The sequence below is a fragment of the Suncus etruscus genome, chromosome 17 (genome assembly GCF_024139225.1).
Source record: "Suncus etruscus isolate mSunEtr1 chromosome 17, mSunEtr1.pri.cur, whole genome shotgun sequence".
Lineage (NCBI taxonomy): Eukaryota > Metazoa > Chordata > Mammalia > Eulipotyphla > Soricidae > Suncus > Suncus etruscus.
This window is the reverse complement of record NC_064864.1, coordinates 43,838,037-43,859,642: the sequence shown is the minus strand read 5'-3', so window position 1 is coordinate 43,859,642 and position 21,606 is coordinate 43,838,037. Positions and strand designations below refer to the sequence as shown.

At 40.1% G+C, this 21,606-nt stretch overlaps 1 protein-coding gene across 1 annotated transcript in view; it reads left to right on the top strand.

Moving 5' to 3' along the window:
- Positions 1 to 21,606, top strand: part of CHUK (component of inhibitor of nuclear factor kappa B kinase complex) — a 49,023-nt gene that overhangs the window by 13,073 nt on the left and 14,344 nt on the right. Inside the window, exons 4-14 of the mRNA XM_049790839.1 lie at positions 1,369 to 1,438; positions 3,361 to 3,449; positions 3,989 to 4,078; positions 4,209 to 4,333; positions 4,900 to 5,007; positions 6,761 to 6,896; positions 10,849 to 11,043; positions 12,336 to 12,438; positions 15,704 to 15,827; positions 16,454 to 16,605; positions 20,563 to 20,624. Of these exons, the coding sequence (XP_049646796.1) occupies positions 1,369 to 1,438; positions 3,361 to 3,449; positions 3,989 to 4,078; positions 4,209 to 4,333; positions 4,900 to 5,007; positions 6,761 to 6,896; positions 10,849 to 11,043; positions 12,336 to 12,438; positions 15,704 to 15,827; positions 16,454 to 16,605; positions 20,563 to 20,624 (1,254 nt within the window). The remainder of the gene's footprint in view (positions 1 to 1,368; positions 1,439 to 3,360; positions 3,450 to 3,988; positions 4,079 to 4,208; positions 4,334 to 4,899; positions 5,008 to 6,760; positions 6,897 to 10,848; positions 11,044 to 12,335; positions 12,439 to 15,703; positions 15,828 to 16,453; positions 16,606 to 20,562; positions 20,625 to 21,606) is intronic.

The following is a 21,606-nucleotide window of genomic DNA, read 5'->3' as shown; positions in this document are numbered from 1 at the left end:
ATATTTAGTATGATAGTCTTAAATGTCATCAAACTATCGCCTGTTACCTATTTTTGTAAGCAAAATTTTATTGGAACACAGTTATGCACTTTTCTTTATACATTATTTACTATTGCCTTTTCACTGCAGTGGCAGATTTGAGTAATTTTAACAGATTGTTGGCCTATAAAGCCTAAGGTATTTATTATCTGGTTTAACAGGAAATGTTCACTGATCCTTTATTTAGATCTGCCTTTTATTTTATTTTATTATTTGTTATTGCTCTTCAAAGGATAGGTTTATATGAATGATATTAATTAAATTATTAACAGCTCTTTAAGCCCATATTCTTCCTTGCACATATCTTATACTTTTTTGTCTCTGTGTCTCTTTGCTACCTTTTCTACTCTGGTTAAGCATGAACACAAACTTTTTTTCTCTCTCTCTCTCTCTCTCCTTTTTTTTTTTTTTAATTTGGTTTTTGGGTCACATCCAGCAGCGCTCAGGGGTTCCTCCTGGCTCCACGCTCAGAAATCACTCCTGGCAGGCTCGGGGGACCATATGGGATGCCAGGATTTGAACTACTGTCCTTCTGCATGCAAGGCAAATGCCTTACCTCCATGCTATCTCTCCGGCCCAAACTTTCTCTCTCTCCCCTTGCATCTGCTTTCCTCCTTTCTCCCCTCTCTCCTTTCCCCTCCCTTTCCTCCCACCACTTTTTTTTTTGTTTGTTTGTTTGGTTTTTGAACCACATCTGTCCATATTTGGGTTTTTCCTTGCTTTGTACTCAGAAATCACTCCTGAGGGTGCTTAGGGGGGACCACATAGGGTGCTGGGGATTGAACCTGGATTTGCTGCATGCAAGGCAAGCACTGTATCTGCTTTACTGTGTACTGGCCTCCTTTAGTTTGTCTTTTGGGAGCCATATCCAGCATTGCTCAGGGATTACTTCTGACCCTGCTTGGGGATCACTCCTGGTGGTGCTTGGGAGATCATATGAGGTACCTGGGTATTGAACCTGGGTCAGCTGCAATGTATAAGACAAGCATCCTATCTGCTGTTAACTGCCTCTCCAGCCTCCCTCTTTTGTCTTTCTAAGTAAGTTTTATTAGATAAAAATTAACCCTTTTCACTAAAAATCTGCCACTTGCAAACATTAGTGAAATTTTAGTGCTTTACTAATTTAAAATACTTTCTCCTTTTATCTTTATTTGTGTAAGATTTTTTAATGAAATTTTCACATCCTCACTATGGATTTGGTTTTTTTTTTCATTCATATTTTAATTGTGACTTTTCACATGTTCTTTCAGAGTGTAGTAATAAGTTGTTGTTGCTATTCAGCAATGTTGGTAGTATGTATATTAAGACCTTTGTTTTTTGCCCCCTTAGCTACTGAACAAACCAGAAAATTGTTGTGGACTTAAAGAAAGTCAGGTACTTTCTTTACTGAGTGATATAGGTACGTGATCAGTATGAAAATAACAGAATTTTATATCTCCTTTGGTCCAAAAAATATTCTATATCCTACTAGTAGGGAATTAAGGAGAATTGGTTGTTTCTACAAAACAAAATTTTTTGTTGTTGTTGTCTTTTAGAGGGTAGGAAAAATGGGACCACATCCAGTGGTGCTCAGAGGCTGCCCTTAAGGGTTGCTTTTGGTTGTGCTTGGGGAACCATGTGTGTTGCTGGGAATCAAAACGGGGTTGTTGCATGTACAGTGAGAGCACCTTAGCCTTTGTACTATTTTTCCATTCCAAAAAGATGCTACATTATAATTCTTATTTTATTGAATAACCCATTGGTTTATAACACTGAAATTTGGGGAGTTCAGCTTCAAAAGTATAAATTTTTCTCCTTCCTTTTATTGTTGCTATTGTTTAGGTGATGGAGGAGGCAGGAGTCAAAGGTACTTAGTTGTGGTGTTCACTAGGGGTCACACACTGTGATGTGTGGTAACAGGGATCCCAAATGGTGTGTTGCCTGATGGGACTCTGCATGTAGAATGATGCCAGGGAGTTGAATTTGCAACCTTTCAAATCATGCTCTTTACCATTGAACTGTTCTCAAGAGCATAGTATTTGAAATCTGTAAGAAAATTTTAAAGGTCTTAGAACAGCTCAGTGCTGAAGTGCCTGGTTTGCAAGCATGAGGCTACAAATTTGAGTCCTAGCACTGCCTCACATGCACTGAGCAAGATCTCTATGGTACAACGAAGTGTCATCTATAGCATGCACTGCAGCTAAAATAAATGAGCACTGCAACCAGGCTTGCACATGGCAACAATAACAAAATAGGGGGGAGGGAAGGACAATTAAAAAATTATCAGAAAAATTAAACTGCTAATGTTTATACTGTTGACCTTGGATTTTTAAAAAATTTTTATGGACTGTAAGCCAAATAGATATTCCAGTTGCTTATAAAAATGGCAAGGGAGGGGCTACTCATTTTTACTCCCCTTGTCCTCCCTGTTTACCTATACCAGTGGCATTATATCTCTTCTTGGACATAGTATCCCCAACTGATATTTAGGTTAGGTTTAAAAAGAAATCTTTCTTGGGGAAGATGGAGCAAGCACAGCAGGTAAGGTGTGTGCCTTGCATGTATCTGACCCGAGCTTGATCCCTGGCATCCCAGATGGTCTCCCTACCCTGCCAGGAGTGATATCTGAGCTCAGAGCCAGCAGTAACCCTTGAGTGACACTGGGTATGGCTCAGAAACAAAAAAAAACAAACAAATCTATTTTTGTATTGGAGTACAGTGTGCCTTTTTGGTTAAAAAAAATTTCTTTGAGGTAGCAAGCACAGCAGGTAGGCATTTGCATTGCACGAAGTTGAACCAAGGTTTGATCCCTGTCATTCCATTTGGTCTCTCGAGCCCAGAGGAGTAATCTATGAGTGTAGAGCCAGGTGTAAGCCTTGAGAATTGCCAGGTGTGGTCCAACCTCCCTCCCCAAGTCTTATTTAACCATATGCCTGAAAAATCTCTCAAATAACCAGTACTTAGATGCTCGGAAAAAGCTCAGAAACCCCAAAATATGAACACCTCTATATTCTGACCTTATCCTAGGTCATGGAATTCGAAGTCTAATTGAAGAGGGTAATTTGAATGGGTTTGGGGGACAAGGAGCAGGGAGAAGGCTACAAGAGTAAAGGTTTTCTTAATTACTTGTTCTACTTTTTAATAATTCTCAAATGAGCATATGTTATAATTCTTCAGTACTTAATTTACTGGATTTTTACTGAACAAAATTTGAATTGCTATATCATCAATTGTGTAGTTATATTGGTCCATGTTAGTTTGAACATCAGAGAAAATCTGTACAATATGTGTAATGCAATTTTTTATTGTTTTATATTTACAATACATTTAAACTTTATTTAGGGTCTGGGATTCGATATTTGCATGAAAACAAAATTATACATCGTGACCTAAAACCTGAAAACATCGTTCTTCAGGATGTTGGTGGAAAGGTAGGTGAAGAAAAAGGTCCCATGTCTATTAGGTAGTCTCCCTGATAGAGTCTTCAAGGTTGGGTATCTACCTTTCATGTTCATGTATACTCATATCATTCTATAATTTATCTCTTCCAGTCCTTAATATTCTGAATTTGTGTTTTTATGTTGAATTGTTTTTCTACCTTGCTAATGAATTCATGGCATTAGAAGGAATTACACTTAATTTTATACAAGCTACTTTTTTTTGGGGGGTGGGCATTGCCAGTGGTGCTCAGGGGTTACCCCTAGCTCTGTGTTCACAAATCGCTCCTTGCAGGCTCGGCAGACCAATGCCAGAATTGAACATGAGTCTGTCCTGGGTTGACTGCATTCAAGGAAAACACTACTGCTGCACTATCGCTCTAGCCCCTAAACTATATTTATATTTGAATAATTAGTTAATTCTTAGGAAGCACATCATTACAGAATCTAAACTCTAACCGTCATCCTTTGTACAACTTTATAAGGACATTGTTGTCCTCACAAATTTATTAAATGTTAATATTATTTTTCAGGTTATGCATAAAATAATTGACCTGGGATATGCCAAAGATGTTGATCAAGGAAGTCTATGTACATCTTTTGTGGGAACATTACAGTATTTGGTAAGACCTATTGCTTCATTGAGTTTAGGTTATAAGATTATCATTATTTCTAAAGATAATGAATTCAGCAATTCAAAAATAAAATGATTGACTTATAGTGTAGCTTTAAAAAGAATTTTTTGTTTTAAAGGCCCCAGAGCTTTTTGAGAATAAGCCTTATACAGCCACTGTTGATTATTGGAGCTTTGGGACCATGGTGTTTGAATGTATTGCTGGATACAGGCCTTTTTTGCATCATATGCAGCCATTTACCTGGTAAGATATGGGAGCTAAAACTCTGGTGTTCTAAAGAAACTGGAGATTTTTAGTTGCTTCTTTTCTTCTCTCTTCTCTTAAACACAATTGAATAAAATTAATGTGGGGCTGGAGAGATAGCACAGCGGTGTGTGCCTTGCAAGCAGCCGATCCAGGACCTAAGGTGGTTGGTTTGAATTCTGGTGTCCCATATGGTCCCCCATGCCTGCTAGGAGCTATTTCTGAGCAGATAGCCAGGAGTAACCCCTGAGCACCACTGGGTGTGGCTCAAAAACAAACAAACAAAAAAATTAATGTAAGATTAATTAAATCATGTGGGGCCGGAGAGATAGCATGGAGGTAGAGTGTTTGCCTTGCTTGTAGAAGGATGGCAGTTCGAATCCTGGCATCTCATATGGTCCCTCGTGCCTGTCGGGCGATTTCTGAGTGTAGAGCCAGGAGTAACCCCTGAGCGCTGCCGGCTGTGGCCCAAAAACCAAAAAAAAAAAAAAGAAAAAAACTTAGCATGTTATTCATGCTATTTATTCAAAATCAATTTGCCACTTGAACAGATTTTGTTGTTATAGGCATGAGAAGATTAAGAAGAAGGATCCAAAGTGTATATATGCAGGAGAAGAGATGATGGGGGAAGTTCGGTTCAGCAGCCATTTACCTCAACCAAATAGCCTTTGTAGGTAAGTGGAGCTGGTGAAGTTCTGCTCATATTCTTTGGGGTTGGAAAAGAATACTAGAGTGGTTGTCGATTTAAAGTAGAAATGAAGTGAACTTTCTGTGATGATAAAAATGTTATCTTTTCTGGCTTTGTGAACCTGTTGACAGAATAGTGGGTGAGTGACTGGATTTTAAATCACATTTTTTTTTGTGTGTGTGCGTGTGGTTTTTGGATCATACCCGGCAGTGCTCAGGGGTTATTCCTGGCTCCAGGCTCAGAAATTGCTCCTGGCAGGCACGGGGGACCATATGGGATACCGGGATTCGAACTGATGACCTCCTGCATGAAAGGCAAACGCCTTACCTCCATGCTATCTCTTCGGCCCCTGGATTTTAAATTATATTTAAGATTAAATTTAAATTATATTTAATTTTAATCAACTTCATTAATTACCTTTAAATGTAAAAGATGTATTTGTAACTAGTGAATTTCATATCACACAACTGTTGCCATCCATCTGGATTAGGTGCTGAGATGATTTGGGTTATTGAGGAAAATGAGTTCATTGGCGATTGGAGTAACACCTGACTTGTCTGACTTGGAGTTGCCAATAGTTTAACTTACCTTCTTTTTTTTTTTTAATTGGGGGTGGCACACCTGGCAACAATCAGGGTTTTCTCCTAGCTCTGTACTTAGATGTTATTCCTCTGGTGGTGCTTGAGCACCCATATGGGATGTCAGGGATATAACTTAGGTCAGCTGCATGCAAAGCAAAGCAAATCAAGTGCCCTACCTGCTGTGCTATTGCTCCAGCCACAATATATGATTTTTGTTGTTGTTTTTGGGGTCACACCGGGCAGTGCTCAGGGGTTTACTCCTGGCTCTGTGCTCAGAAATTACTCCTGGCAGATTTGAGGGACCACATGTGATATCAGGTCAGCTGCTTGCAAGGCAAAATGCCCTACCTGCTTTACTATTGCTTCAGCCCCTATGATTTTCTTTTTTTTTTTCCAAATGGGAAATAGACCTACTGTATTATCGCTCTGATCCTTGTGATTTTTTTTTTTTTTTTTTTTTTTTTTTTTTTTTTTTTTTTTTGTTTTTTTTTTTTGGGCCACACCCGGTAACGCGCAGGGGTTACTCCTGGCTATGCGCTCAGAAGTCGCTCCTGGCTTGGGGGACCATATGGGACGCCGGGGGATCGAACCGCGGTCCGTCTCCTAGGCTAGCGCAGGTAAGGCAGGCACCTTACCTCCAGCGCCACCGCCCGGCCCCGTGATTTTTTTTTAATGGAAGATAGTTTTTTCCTCTTCATTATTTGAAGTTAAGTTATAGAGTGGAGGGGCCAGAGTGATAGCACATTGGGTAGGGCCTTGCGTGCAGCTAACCCAGGTTCGATCTTCAGCATCCAATATGGTCCCCCTGGCCCACCAGGAGTGATTTATTTTTCTTTTGGGTTTTTGGGTCACATCCAGCATCGCTCAGGTGTTACTACTCCTGGCTCTGCACTCAGAAGTTGCTCCTGGCAGGCTCGGGGGATCACATGGGATGCTGAGAATCAAACCAGAGTTTGGGGTTGGCCTCATGCCAGGCAAACACCCTACCACTGTGCTATTGCTCCAGCCCCAGCAGGAGTAATTTCTGAGTAGAGTCAGGGGTAACTCCTAAGCTCCACTGGGTGTGCCCCCCCCAAATAAAAGGTACAAAGTGGTGCAGGCATAATGTAATTAGAGATGGATAATATGACTTTCTTCATCTTTTTGTTTGTTTTCTAGTTTAATAGTAGAACCTATGGAAAACTGGCTACAGTTGATGCTGAATTGGGATCCTCAACAGAGGGGAGGACCTGTTGATCTTACTTTGAAACAGCCAAGATGTTTTATATTAATGGATCATATTCTAAATTTGAAGGTTAGTTTGAATGGGATCTGCTTCTTAAATCTTACATTGAAGTTATTTGTTTTCTTGTTTTCAGTGTTTTTATTGAGACTTAAATAGTCTCATAGTTGGATTTCAATCATAGTGACAGTGAATTAGGACTGTCCTCACCACCAATTTCTTTGGAAGGCTGAGGGATCAGCTCAGAGGGCTGCTGCAAACTCATGAAGAAGTCCTGAGTTTGATACCTTCAGTAGCTTCACAGCATCACAATGCTAGCCAGGGCTATTATATTCAGGCTGAGAGTTTCCAGTAGTAGCACCTGGACCCTCTGATCACCACTTGAGAGCAGTGTGTCCCCTACTCTCAAGTCTCAAGATTATTTGGTAAATGAATAGTATATATAATAATATAATATTTTTTAATAATCTTGTCCTGATTTTATTTTATTTTAATTTTTGGGTTTTTTTTTTTTTTTTTTTTTTTGGTCACACCCAGTGATGCTAAGAGGTTACTCCTGGCTCTGCGCTCAGAAATTGCCTCTGGCAGGCTCGGGAGGATATAGGATGCTGGGAATTCACCGTCAGTCTTGGGTCCGCGTGCAAGGCAAACACCCCACCACTGTGCTATCTCTCTGGCCCCTGATTTTATTTTTAAAATAAAGTGATGTTCTTAGAGCTGAGGAGGATATTTTTGGTGGGAAAGGGTATGGAACACACCCAGAGTTGCTCAGGGCCTGTTTCTTCTGGCTTTGTGCCTGGGTCATTCCCAGCAATGCTCAGAGGACAATATGCAGTGACAGGGATTGAACTGAGGTCAGTTGTATGTAAGGCAAGTGTTTTAGCCATTATACTACATCTTAGGTCCCAGAGTTTTGTGTATTAAAGTAAGCATCTTCATTTTACTTTAAGGTGGTGTTTGTTGATTTTCTTTGAATCATATTTTTTATTTTCCCCTTGTATTGGTGTTATTATCAGTTCTTTTAGGCCAAAACAGATTGGATTTTGTCTGGAGAGAAAGAATACTTTTTAGCCTCTATAATTTCCCATCCTAATTTAGTCCGTGAAGGAGGACTGTCCATAACATTTTCTGAAAAATTTTTTTACTCTCCTGTTTAATAAACTGACATAGTTATCTCTTGCTAACAATTGACATGTGAAGTGATCTGGTGGACTTTTTGGAATCCAAAATGCAGGTCAACATTACTCATTATGCTATTAGTTCAGTTTTGACTTTGAAAGATGCTAGCCTTCCATCCAGAATGAACTCCTTTATTTTATTCTTTTCAGAATGAATTTTTTCTTCCTGCTTTCTACCCTAGCATGTAGTCAAATTCCCTTTTCTCTGGTGGTCTCTACCACACAGTTTATTATTTAATCACATATATAAAAGTTTGGGGGTCATACCCAGTGGCACTTAGGAGTTACTAGTTACACTGGCTCTGGTTCAGAAATCACTCCTGGCAGGCTCGGGGAACCATATGGGACACTAGCGATCGAACCTGGGTCCCACAGGTCAGCTGTGTGCAAGGCAAACACCCTGCCGCTGTGCTATCACTCCGGCCCTTAATCATATATATTTTACTTTGAGAAAGGGGAATGTACCTGATAGTGTATAGGACTTTCTCCTGTCTCTCTCTCTCTCTTTTTTTTTTTTTTTTTTGGTTTTTGGGCCACACCCGGCATTGCTCAGGGCTTACTCCTGGCTGTCTGCTCAGAAATAGCTCCTGGCAGGCACAGGGGACCATATGGGACACCAGGATTCGAACCAACCACCTTTGGTCCTGGATCAGCTGCTTGCAAGGCAAACACCGCTGTGCTATCTCTCCGGGCCCTCTCCTGTCTCTTTACTCAATGATCACTTGTGGCATGACTTGGAGGACCATATACAGTGCTGGAGATAGAATAGGTGTTAATCATATGCAACATAAGCACCTTACCTCCTGTTTTTCCATTTTCTTCCTCTGTGTATATAGCTCTATTGTTGTTAAATTACTATTTGTATATCTGACGGTATAATTCTGGACTTCCATTAATTCCATTGATCCTAGAGTCTGGGTTTTTTTTTTCTCCCCCTTGGTTGTTATTGGAGGGATTTTTTTTTTTTATCTCTTCTGGCCTTTTTTTTTTTTTTTAATTCATTTTTCAGGAATGAGTCTTTTTTGTTTTTTGTTTTGCTTTTTTTTTGGGGGGGGGGTCACACCTGACAGTGCTCAGGGCCACTCCTGGCTCTACACTCAGAAATCGCCCCCTGTAGGCTCGGGGATCATGTGGGATGCTGGGATTCGAACCACCGTCCTTCTGCATGGAAGGCAAACATCTTATCTCCATGTTATCTCTCTGGCCCCAGGAATGAATCTTAAGCACAGAGCCAGGAGTAAGCCCTGAGCATCTCCAAGTCATGTCCAAAAACAAAACAAAACAAAATCTGTTTTTCTTGGACACTGGAGCGATAGTATGGTGGGTAGAGTGCTTGCCTTGCATACAGCCAACTCTGGTTTGATTTCTGAAATGCTATGTAGTCTCCTGAGCCCTGCCAGGAGTGGTCCCTAAGCACAAAGCCAGGAATAAGTCCTGTGCATAGCCAGGTATGAGTAAAAAAGGGTTGGGGGTTGTTTACTTTTCCTATTGCTATTGCCATGTCTTGGTGCTGCGTACTTTGTTGAAGCAATGGGAATCACTCAGAGTTGGGGGTCAAATATTCAGTCACGTTCATGCAAAACAGGTGTGCTATCATGGAACCACATCTGTAGGCCCAGGTGATTTTTTTGTTTGTTTGTTTGTTTTGTTTTTGGGTCACACCCAGAAGTGCTCAGGGTTTACTCTTGTTTTTGGGCCACACCCGGCAGTGCTCAGGGGTTACTCCTGGCTGTCTGCTCAGAAATAGCTCCTGGCAGGCACAGGGGACCATATGGGACACCGGGATTCGAACCAACCACCTTTGGTCCTGGATCGGCTGCTTGCCAGGCAAACGCCGCTGTGCTATCTCTCCGGGCCCTCAGGGTTTACTCTTGGCTTTATGCACAGAAATCGCTTCTGGCAGGCTCAGGGGACCATACGGGATGCCGGGATTTGAATCACCGACCTTCTGTATGCAAGGCAAATGCCCTACCTTCATGTCATCTCTCCGACCCCCCAAGCGACTTTTTAAGATTTTTTTTGGGGGGGGTCACACCCAGCAGTGCACAGGGGCTACTCCTGGCTCTATGTTCAGAAATCGCTCCTGGCAGGCACAGGGGACCATATGAGATGCCGGGATTCGAACCACTGTTCTTCTGCATGAAAAGCAAACGCCTTACCTCCATGCTATCTTTCCGGCCCTTCTTTTTAAGATTTTTTTTTTTTTTTTTTTTTTTGAGCCACATCTGATGGTGCTCAGGTTTACTCTTGGTTCTGTGCTCAGGGATTATTATTCCTGGTAGTGTTTGTGCATCCATAAATGGTGCGAAGGATTAAATTTGGGTCAGCTGTATACAAGGCAAATATCTTACCTACTGTGTGACCTATCTGGCCTCCAAGTGGTTTATTTTATGGGTCACACCCAAAAATGTTTAGGGATAACTTCTAGTTCTGAACTCAGGAATTGCTTCTAGTTGTACTTAGGGGACCATTTGTGTTGCCTGGGATCAAACTCTACTCAGTTGCATGCAAGGCAAGTGCTCTATCGCTGTCCTATTGCTCAGGCTCCTAAGGGTTCTTTATTTTTTAACTGAGGCCTTTATTTTTTGATTTTGCATATTCTTAGAACTTTAAAAGTTTATTTCTTGGCATTAACTAACATCTATTATAGTAGAAAACTACTCCCTGTTTAGAATTTTATTTTATAATTATTGAAGGATCTCTATCACTTTGGAAAATGACTGAATTTTGTTTAGTGCAGAAATAATCTTTTTTTATTTAAGAGAAGATATTTATCCCCATTAGTACAGAGTATTAAATGTTTTTCGTACAAATAATCTGTGTAATTTTTCTTTTTTTTTTAACAGATAGTGCACATTCTAAATATGACTTCTGCAAAGATCATTTCTTTTCTGTTGCCACTCGATGAAAGTCTTCATTCACTACAGTCACGTATTGAGCGTGAAACTGAAATAAGTACTGGTTCTCAGGAGCTTCTATCAGAGACAGGAATTTCTTTGGATCCTCGGAAACCTGCCTCTCAATGTGTTCTAGACGGAGTAGTAAGAGAATTCTAGTAAACTAAGCATGTTAGAAATGTGTTTGCAAAGAGGATTTGCACATCCGGCATTTAAAAAAAAATCATACTTATAATCCCTCAACAAATGGTGGTGTGCATCTTACAATTCTTTCACTTTTATCTTATTTGTTACTTTTTTGGGAGGAAGGGGTTAACAGGGGCTCTGCACTCCAAAGCTACTCCTGTCATGCTCGGGGGACCATATGTAGTGCCAGAGATTGGATCCAGGTCAGCTATATGCTATGCCAAGTGCCTTACCTACTTTATTATTGTCCCATCCTTTGATGCACGGGTCCTCAAACTTTTTAAACAGGGGGCCAGTTCACTGTCCCTCAGACCATTGGAGGGTCTGACTATAGTAAAAACAAAACTTATGAACGAATTCTTATGCACGCTGCATATATCTTATTTTGCAATGAAGAAACAAAACAGATACAAACACAATATGTGGCCAGCGGGCCATAGTTTGAGGACCACTGCCGGATGGATTGTCTTAAAACTGACTTTTGGTGATGGTTGCAAAATTTTGTTAATTTTCTTTTTTAAAAAATTATAAAACTGCAATATGCCCATAAAATCATAAAAAGAAACTTTAAAACCATGAAAACAATTCTATTTTACCATCTCTTTATACTCTGGGCAGACCTATAAGATTATTCTTCAAATTTCAAGTTTCCAGGCTTCAAAGTACAAATAGATGAAGCGAGACAAAGAAATTTTCACAAAGTTCAAAATAATGCTCCATTTCTATTTTGTTCACCTTGCCAAGCAATGTTAAAAATAATGGTTTAAGGGAGTGAGGAGGGTAGGAGAAGGGGGGTGGTCAGGGATAGTAGAGTTATTCCTGGTTTTGTGCCCAGAAATCACTCCTGACAGACTCGGGGACCATAGGGGTTGCCAGGGATTGAACCCGGCTCTGCCGCATGCAAGGCATTGTTCCTGTTCCAATGATTATTTTTTAGTCTGACTTGTTTTACTTACCTGCATGCCATAGCTTATATCAGTCCTTTTGATTACTGATAGTAACTATATGTATGTGAGTTAATATAGCTTTGTTGCTTTTGTCCTTTTGGACCTGATAATTTAGTTTTTTACTTTGGTCCATATAATAGTTACTAATTTTCCTGAACAAAAATCTAGACGCTAAATCTATATGATGCATATTAATAAACATTGACTTTGTTCATTGCATTTTAAAGTAGGAAATCTGGTGTTTGAGTACTTAGAGAACCTCTAGATTTCAATTCTTTAACTGTCTTTAAAATTATTTTTCAGAGAGGCTGTGATAGCTATATGGTTTATTTGTTTGATAAAAGTAAGACTGTATATGAAGGACCATTTGCTTCCAGAAGTTTATCTGACTGTGTAAATTATATTGGTAAGTAAAGTTCATTTACTGATAAAGTTAAAAAAAAATAATTTCAACTCAAAATAATTAATAGATGTATCTTTTGGTATTGCTGACCTTTTGTATCATCTTAGCATACTGAGAAACATATCTATATAGTGTGGAAGCTGAAAAGTATTTTTTATTTTTTTAATTTTGGTTTTTGGACTTCAGCAGTGATGGTAAGAAGTTATTGCTTCTGGCTGTGCTCTCAGGAAATCTCTTCTTGCAGTGCTTGAGAGACCATAAAGGATGCTGGGGATTGAACCCTGGTTGGCCGCTTGCAAGTCAAGTGTCCTACCTTCTGTGTACTGGCACTTCAATCTCTTGAAAGATAGAGTTTAAACTACCAGCAGACCTCTCACTTGAAAATGATGAAAGGGCTCTCACAGACAGAAGAATTGAAACTATATGAAGTTTTTGTTTTTGTTTTTGAAGTGGCTGGGGATTGAACCAGGCACTTCACATGCACTCTATTATTTAGCCACATTCCAAGCCCCTAAGTGTGTTTTAATGGTTCCATCATTATTTAAAGATATTCAACTATTTATTTCATTTATATCCTATGAGTACTGCTTAATTATTTGTCTTTGGTTTGGGAGATACATTAAGTGGTGTTCAGGGAGTACCATGGATTTGGGTGTTACTCCCAGCAGTGCCAATAAGAGCATGTAGTATTGGAGAATTTAAAAAATATTTTCGAAAAATTAATGGTAGTTGATTTAAAGATCTTACAGCTTTATATTTTTGTTGGGTTTTTTTTTTTTTGGTTTTTGGTTTTTGGGCCACACCTGGCATTGCTCAGGGGTTACTCCTGGCTGTCTACTCAGAAATAGCTCCTGGCAGGCACCGGGGACCATATGGGACACCGGGATTCAAACCAACCATCTTAGGTCCTGGATAGGCTGCTTGCAAGGCAAACACCGCTGTGCTGTCTCTCCAGCCCTTTTTTTTTTTTTTTTTTTTTCCGTTTTTGGGCCACACCCGGCAGTGCTCAGGGATTATTCCTGGCTATCTGCTCAGAAATAGCTCCTGGCAGGCACAGGGGACCATATGGGATGCCAGGATTCAAACCAACCACCTTAGGCCCTGAATCGGCTGCTTGCAAGGCAAACGTTGCTGTGCTATTTCTCCGGTCCCTATTTGGAATTTTATAAGTTAGCATGTATGCCTTTATTTCACTCACCCTCTTCAGTGTTACTTTTTAAAAATCACTTCCTTGATTTTTAATACTTAACTTAGGCTGATCTTATATATTTCCTAAAAACAGTCCTAAAATGAGTTATTTTTTTAAGGAATCCTGGCTCCATTCTCCACCTGGCATATAGCATTAGAAACTAAGAACTGTTCTTTCTTTGCTGCATTCTGCATTATAATTTCTTTTGAATCTTTTAGTATTTTTTTTTTAAAGAAAATGATTTATGGAGGGCTGGGGCTGTCATAATCCTTGTCCCAGACACTTTGTTTTTGAGCCATACTTGGCAGTGCTCAGGGCTTACTCCTGGCTCTGCATTCAGGGGTTCTTGGCTCTGCATTAAGAAGTCACTCCTAGTGGTTTCAGGGAACAATAGGGGATGCCCTTCTGACAGAACAGGGTGTGTTCGGTTGGCTGTGTCAAGACAAGCTCCTTAACCACTCACTGTACTGTCACTCCAGCCCTTCCATCAGATACCTTCTTTTGAGAAATCTTTGAATTGTTTTGGTTTAGTTTTAGGAGAAAGTGTGAGAATGTAAGAATGCAATAGATCACTTGAACCTATTAATATTTATTAGAAAAGACAGATTTTTCCTGATACATAGTTTTTTAATTAAAAATAATAATATTGTCTTAAAAGGATGCGAGTCTTCTATTTGTTGTTTTTTGGTTTTGGATTTTGAGTCACATCCGGCAGCACTCAGGGGTTACTCCTGGTTCTGTGCTCAGAAGTCGCTCCTGGAAGGCTTGGGGACCATATGGAATGCCAGGAATCGAACCATGTTCCATCCGGGGTTGACCTCATCAAGGCAAATGCCCTACTGCTATGCTATCGCTCCAGCCCCTTTAATGCAGACTTGCCGTGCTTCTAGGGAGAAAGTCAAGAGATCAAGTCTTGCATGGAAGAAAGCACATTTTACTAAATTGCTATTTACTCTACATATTTTTTAAGACTGTCTTGGTAGTGCAGAGATGAAATTTATTGCTCAGATGTAGGAAAGACTGATACTTTGTAGCGGAGATAGGACTTGATGTAGAACTTGAAAAAAAATTCAGATTAGTGGAGAGAAAAATAGAGTATATTATTACCTTAAGGCAGGGGTCTCAAACTCGCGGACGGCCCTCCGTACATTTTGTGGCCCTGCCCTAGAGGAATCTTTTTTGTTTTGTTTTGTTTTAGTTGTTTGGATCACACCCCCCAATGTTCAAGGCTTACTGCTGACTTTGCACTCAAGGATCACCCCAACTTTGCCTCCTGCGGCCCCCAGGTAAATTGAGTTTGAGACCCCTGCAAGGCTTAACGGGTTGGAGTTCATGCTTTGCATGCAGGAGCCTGGTGTTCAATCCCAACCCCACGAAGTCTCCCCAGTACTTCTGTACTGCTGGGTGTGCCCAAATCAAAACAAATAAGAAAAAGAATTTTCCAGGATATAAACAGAAGAAAAGGGACTTAGAATAATTACATATTTTTTGAAGATAGTGGATATTTTTTATTCCTTTTATTATAGTAGCAAGGCTTATAATCGTAGATGCTCTGTAAATGTATATTGAACTGATGAGATAGTAACAAGTGGTTCTTTTTAGCATCTTAGAAAGGAAAATGAGGGCCCAGAGAGATAGCACAGCGGCGTTTGCCTTGCAAGCAGCTGATCCAGGACCAAAGGTGGTTGGTTCGAATCCCGTTGTCCCATATGGTCCCCCGTGCCTGCCAGGAGCTATTTCTGAGCAGACAGTCATGAGTAACCCCTGAGCACCGCCGGGTGTGACCCAAAAACCAAAAAAAAAAAAAAGGAAAATGAACTAAATGAACTCTAAAGGGCCGGAGTGATAGCACAGTGGTAAGTGTTTGCCTTGCACGCAGACAACTGTCACAGACCTTGTTTCGATTCCCAGCAACCCATATGGAACCCCAAGCCTGCCAGGGGTGACTTTTGAGCACAGAGCCATGAGTAACTCCTGAGCAACGCTGGATGTGACCCAAAAACCAAAAAAAAAAAAAAAAAAAATGAAGTCTAAAATCTTAAAAGGTAACCTCTCTCCTTTCATTTTCTACTCATGTAGTACAGGACAGTAAAATTCAGCTTCCGATTATACAGCTACGTAAAGTATGGGCTGAAGCAGTGCACTATGTATCCGGGCTAAAGGAAGACTATAGCAGGCTCTACCAGGGACAAAGAGCAGCCATGTAAGTGGAATCTGTTGTTTCTGTGTAGAGTGTTACACGTAAGTGGTGCAAAATTTAGTCAGTTTTCACTAACTAGTATCCCAGGTAATGCTAAAATATTGAGCCAAATTGAGAGTTAATGTTCTGATCAGACAAACTAATTCTTATTAATAAGAAAAATCTTGGGGCCGGAGCTATGGCGCAGCAGTAAGCTGTTTGCCTTGCATGCGTTTGGCGTCCCATATGGTCCCCCAGTCAGGAGTGATTTCTGAGTGCATAGCCAGGAGTAATCACTGAGCATTATCAGGTGTGGCCTCCACCCAAAAAATCTTTATTATTAATAAGAATCATTATTATTGAATGATTCTTATTGAATCTGATTCTTATTAATGGAATTCTTATTACTGAATTTCTTATTAATGGTATTTAACTGTCAATTGCAATGACTTAAGAGTGAGTAGTTTTCAGATTGTCCTGTTGGGCAATTGTTTTTATCATAGTATTAGGAAGAGAGCAGATGCTAGAGATTTCTGTTTCTGTACATTGATGATAGAACATATAGCTTTTGGACTTACTATTGATTCATGTTTAAATATCCTCCCCCCATATTTAGAAAATCTGTTTTGTTTGTTTTTGCTGTGGTTTAGGTTAAGTCTTCTTAGATATAATGCTAACTTGACAAAAATGAAGAACACTTTGATCTCAGCATCTCAGCAACTGAAAGCTAAATTGGAGTTTTTTCACAAAAGTATTCAGCTGGACTTGGAAAGATACAGTGAACAGATGACATATGGAATCTGTAAGTGTTTGGGTAACCCCTTTGAATCAAGTGTCCAGTCTGTAAGCTTTCTGATATTGGACCTGTCTGATTCATTTTCTCACAATTTAAATTAAAAATATTTAGCTTCAGGAAAAAAAAAAAAAACAGAAGGAATTTAAGTCTGTGATTTGGATCAGAGAGGTAGCTGAACAGAGTAAGAGCATACAATAAGTCCAGATTTAATTCCTTGCATGAATTGGTCTCCTTAGTGCCTCCAAGAGTGACTCCCAAGTTTGAACTGGGAACACTCCTAAGCACTGACAGGAATGGCCCCTAATTCAAAATAAATAATATAAATAAGTAGAATGTGTTTTTCAAATCTCACTTTAAAGTATATAGAAAACTTGGGGCCCGGAGAGATAGCACAGCAGCGTTTGCCTTGCAAGCAGCCGATCCAGGACCAATGGTGGTTGGTTCGAATCCTGGTGTCCCATATGGTCCCCCGTGCCTGCCAGGAGCTATTTCTGAGCAGATAGCCAGGAGTAACCCCTGAGCACCGCCAGGTGTGACCCAAAAACCAAAAAAAAAAAAAAAAAAAAAAAAGAAAACTTATACTAAGTGGTTTATTTTTCAGCCAGGGAAATTTTTTTAATTAAATATTACTTAAAGACCATAGTTTACAGAGTTGCTCATAATACAATTGTTTTTATTTTCATAATTACAAAGTTGTTCGTGATGTAGTTTCAGTCATTCAGTGTACAACAACCCTTGCTAATGCACATTTCCTGCCACCAGTGTCCCCAGTTTTTCTCCCACTTTCCCCCATACCCTCTTCCCTACCTGCCTCTATGGCAGACATTTTTCTTCTCTCTCTTGTACCCCCTCTTTTTCTTTTAGATGCTGTGGTTTGCAGTATGATTACTGAAGGTGTATTATGCATATAGATCTCCTTTCAGCACCTTGTTCTTGTCTAGAGTGTTTCCAACTATCATTGTCATAGTGCTCCCTTCTCTGCCCGAATTGTACTTCCTCACTCTTCATGGCAAGTTTCCTACCATGGAGTTGGACTGGTGGTCCTCTTGGCCCTTGTCTCTACTGTCTCTGTATATTACTATACTGTGTTTTTATTTTATGCCACAAATTAGTGCAATCATTCCATATCTATTCCTTTCCCTCTGACTCATTTCACTCATCATGGTACTCTCCGTAGTTATCCATGTATAAGCAAATTCATGACCTTATTTTTCCTAACAGCTGCATGGTATACCATTGTATAGAAGTACCAGTTTCTTTATCTACTCATCTCTTTAGTACTTGGATTGTTTTCAGATTCTAAGCCAGGGAAATCTTAAACTGATTCTCTTACTGATATTAAATATTCCAGGTGTTATTTTTTCCAAACATCTCATTGTGGAATGCATCTTTCGTTTTGTTTTGTTTTTGTTTTGGGGCCACATCTAGCAGTGCTCAGGACTCAGCTGTCTCTGTGCTCAGGGATCACTGCTGACAGCTCAAGAAAAGCATCCTACCTGTTGTACAGTCTTTTCTAATCCCTCTTGTTTTTGGGGGGTGGGTGGGTTGGGTTTTTGGGTTTTGTGCTCAGGAGTTATGCCTGGTTCTGTGCTCAAAAGTAGCTCCTGGCAGGCTTGGGGGACCATATGGCATGCTAGAATTTGAACCGGGATTTGTCCTGTGTTGGCCACATGCAAGGCAAACACCTTACTAGCACCATAGTCCCTCATTTAAAAAAAAAAAATATATATATATATATATATATATATAAAGCTTTCAGTTTTTCAGTATTTTTTTTTGGGGGGGGGGCCACACCTAGAGCCACTCAGGGGTTACTCCTGGCTGTGAGCACAAAAATCGCTCCTGGCAGTCTCGGGACCATATGCCGGGAATCGAACCTGGGTTCATCCTGGACAGGTTGGTTATGTGCAAGGCAAATGCCCTACCGCTGAGCTATCGCTCTGGCTTCATTTTATTATTGTTGTTTTGCAGTTTATCAGTATTTGACTTCAAACTATATTCTCTGGCCATAGTGTATCTTATATTTTGATGCTCTTCTCCCTCATTTTGTTGTTTGTTTTTATTGGGCCACACCTGACGATGTTTAGGGATTATTCCTAGCTCTGCACTCAGGAATTATTCCTGGCAGGCTCTGGAGACTATACTGGGGGTTGAATCTGGGTCGGCTGTGTGCAAGTCAAGTGCCCTAGCCACTGTACTATTGCTTCATCTCCCATTCTTATTATTTATTGAGGTACTATAATTTACACTACTAGTAATGATAAGAATTTTAATGGTTCAAAAGCTTACTTTTGTATGAAACTGACTCAAGTTCCATCCCTGACACCCCATATGATCCCAAGCCCTACTACAAGTGATCTCTGAGCTCTGAGCACTAAGCCTGGAGTAAACCCTGAACACAGTCAAGGGTGTCACAAACCAGAGGGAGGGGACTAAAAAAAGGAAGTAAGAGTTGATAGCACAGCAGGTAGAGTATTTGTCTTGCACATGGCTAACCTGAGTTTTGATTTCTGGTATCCCACATGGTCCCTCAAGTACCTCCAAGAATGATCCCTGAGTGCAGAGCCAGGAGTAGCCCTGAGCACTTCTGGGTGTGGCAAAACAAAACAAAACAAACCAGAACAAAGGAAGTTAGAAAAGGAAGATTCCTTCATACAATGTTCTAACATTATACCTATCACCTATTATTCCCATCTATACTTGTTTTGTTGGATTTTTTGGTTTTTCTTTTTTTTTTTTTGGGAGGGGGGTTTGATTTTTGGGTCACTCCTGGCTCTAAGCTCAGAAATCACTCCTGGCAGTGTCAGGGAACCAAACCAGGGGGTCTATCTGGGGTTGAACATGTGCAAGGCAAACGCTCTACTGCTGTGCTATCACTCTGGCCCTGTGTTTATTTTTTTTAAAGAGCAAATATTTATTTGTTGTTTTAAGAGAAAGCCTAGTTTTCCAGAGCTGCCATAACTCATTGCTATAAGTATTATAAAATTTCATTATGTATTATATCGTGGGGCCGGAGAGATAGCACAGCGGCGTTTGCCTTGCAAGCAGCCAACCCAGGACCTAAGGTGGTTGGTTTGAATCCCCGTGTCCCATATGGTCCCCTGTGCCTGCCAGGAGCTATTTCTGAGCAGTTAGCCAGAAGTAACCTCTGAGCACTGCTGGGTGTGCCCCAACCCCCCCCCCCCAATTTTTTCATTATATATCATATTGTGATATTACATATCACATTTATTATATATCACATTGCTATAAGTGATATAAAAACCATAGAACTTACCGTTCCAGAGACTGAGAATCTCACTTGAAGGTGTTGGCAACACCGTGATCTCTGAAACCTGTGGAAGGAGTCTTTTTTTCTTTTTTAGTTCCTGGTGTCATCAGTTTCTGTCAGTTTATGGTTGTCATTCTGTTATTTTAGTTTCTTGTAACATCAAACCTTAGGGCTCATTGACTTGCAATTATATTCCTTTAATTACTCTTTTGGTACCCAGTGGTATTCTCCCTTCATATGTTTGGTGTCTGCTTTTCTCCTTTTGTAAGAAAACCATACTACTGAATTGAGGATCTTTCCAACCCCAGTATCTGAATGTAGCTGACTGAATTGAAAACATATTTCCAAATAAGTCTTTTTTTTTTTAGGTACTGGAATTAGGATTTCAATGGACGTTTTTGTTTTGTTTTGTTTTGTTTTGTTTTGCCACATTCAGTTGTCCTTAGGACTTACTCCTAGCTCTGAACTCAGGGATAACTCATGGTGGGGCTTGGGAGACTATAAGCGGGTGCCAGGGATTGGGTTGGCTGCATGCAAGGCAAGTACTATCATTCTGACGCCTCAACATTTCTTTTTGAGGGATAATTCAACAAAAATTAAAAGTATATTTATTAGGTCAGAAAGTAAGCAGATCAGTACGTAATTATGGTTCTGGCTATTTCTGAGATAACCAATTTAGACTTATTTTTCAGCCTCAGAAAAAATGTTAAAAGCATGGAAGGAAATGGAAGAGAAAGCTATCCACTACGCTGAGGTAGGACCATTGAGCTTACTCCATGCTTAGTAATTCTTTAATGTCTTCCTTCAACATTATCTTTGGTTTTGGTATGCAGAGTATTTTTCTTGACATTCCTGAAAATAAGCTAAACATCTATTAAAGGTTTTGTAGAGAAAGATGCACAGCAGATAAAAATAAGGACTTGGGCAAATGAGACTAAATAGGAGCCATATTGGGCCATATTGGCCTCGGATGTGGATCTGAAGGCTTTTGAAAAGCAGAAATGGGAGAAGCCCAAAATTAGTTTCTGTATTGCTATATACCTTCTTTTTAGAAGAATTATATGTGGTCTAAATAGGAATAAATAACAATTGATAGTTGTTTGTTTGTTTCTTTCTGTTTTGGGGGCCACACCCAGAGGTGTCAGGGGTTATTCCTGGCTCTGTACTCAGAAATCGCTCCTGGCAGGCACAGGGGACCATTGGGATGCTGGGATTTGAACTAATGTCAGTCCTGGGTCGACTGCTTGCAAGGCAAATGCCCTACCACTGTGCTATCTTTCAGGCCCCATCTTTTTGTTTGTTTGTTTGTTTATGGTTTTTGGCCTTTGGGTCATACCCAGTCACACTCAGGGTTTACTCCTGGCAGGCTTGGGGGACCATATGGGATGTAGGGAACCAAAACCCGGTCTGTCCCTGGTCGGCCGCATACAGGCAAATGTTCCAGCACCTAGTTGTTGCTCTTCTTTTAATAATAGTTTAATAAGATTAATGTACATCCTTGTTAACTTACTAGGACTTGAAGTCTCAGTTAATATTTATGTTGCTGTATTTAATAATACACTTTGACTCAAAAGAATATAATTTTGAATAAAAATTACATTACTCTAAGCTTAGATTGTATTCAGGGTAGCAGAATTCTTTGCCCCTTGCTAGGTTCCAAAAATTGTTGCTTTGCTTGAAGATATTAGTGGGGCAATTTTGGGGGTTGGGAATCCTTTCTTTTGAGGGAGCCAGCT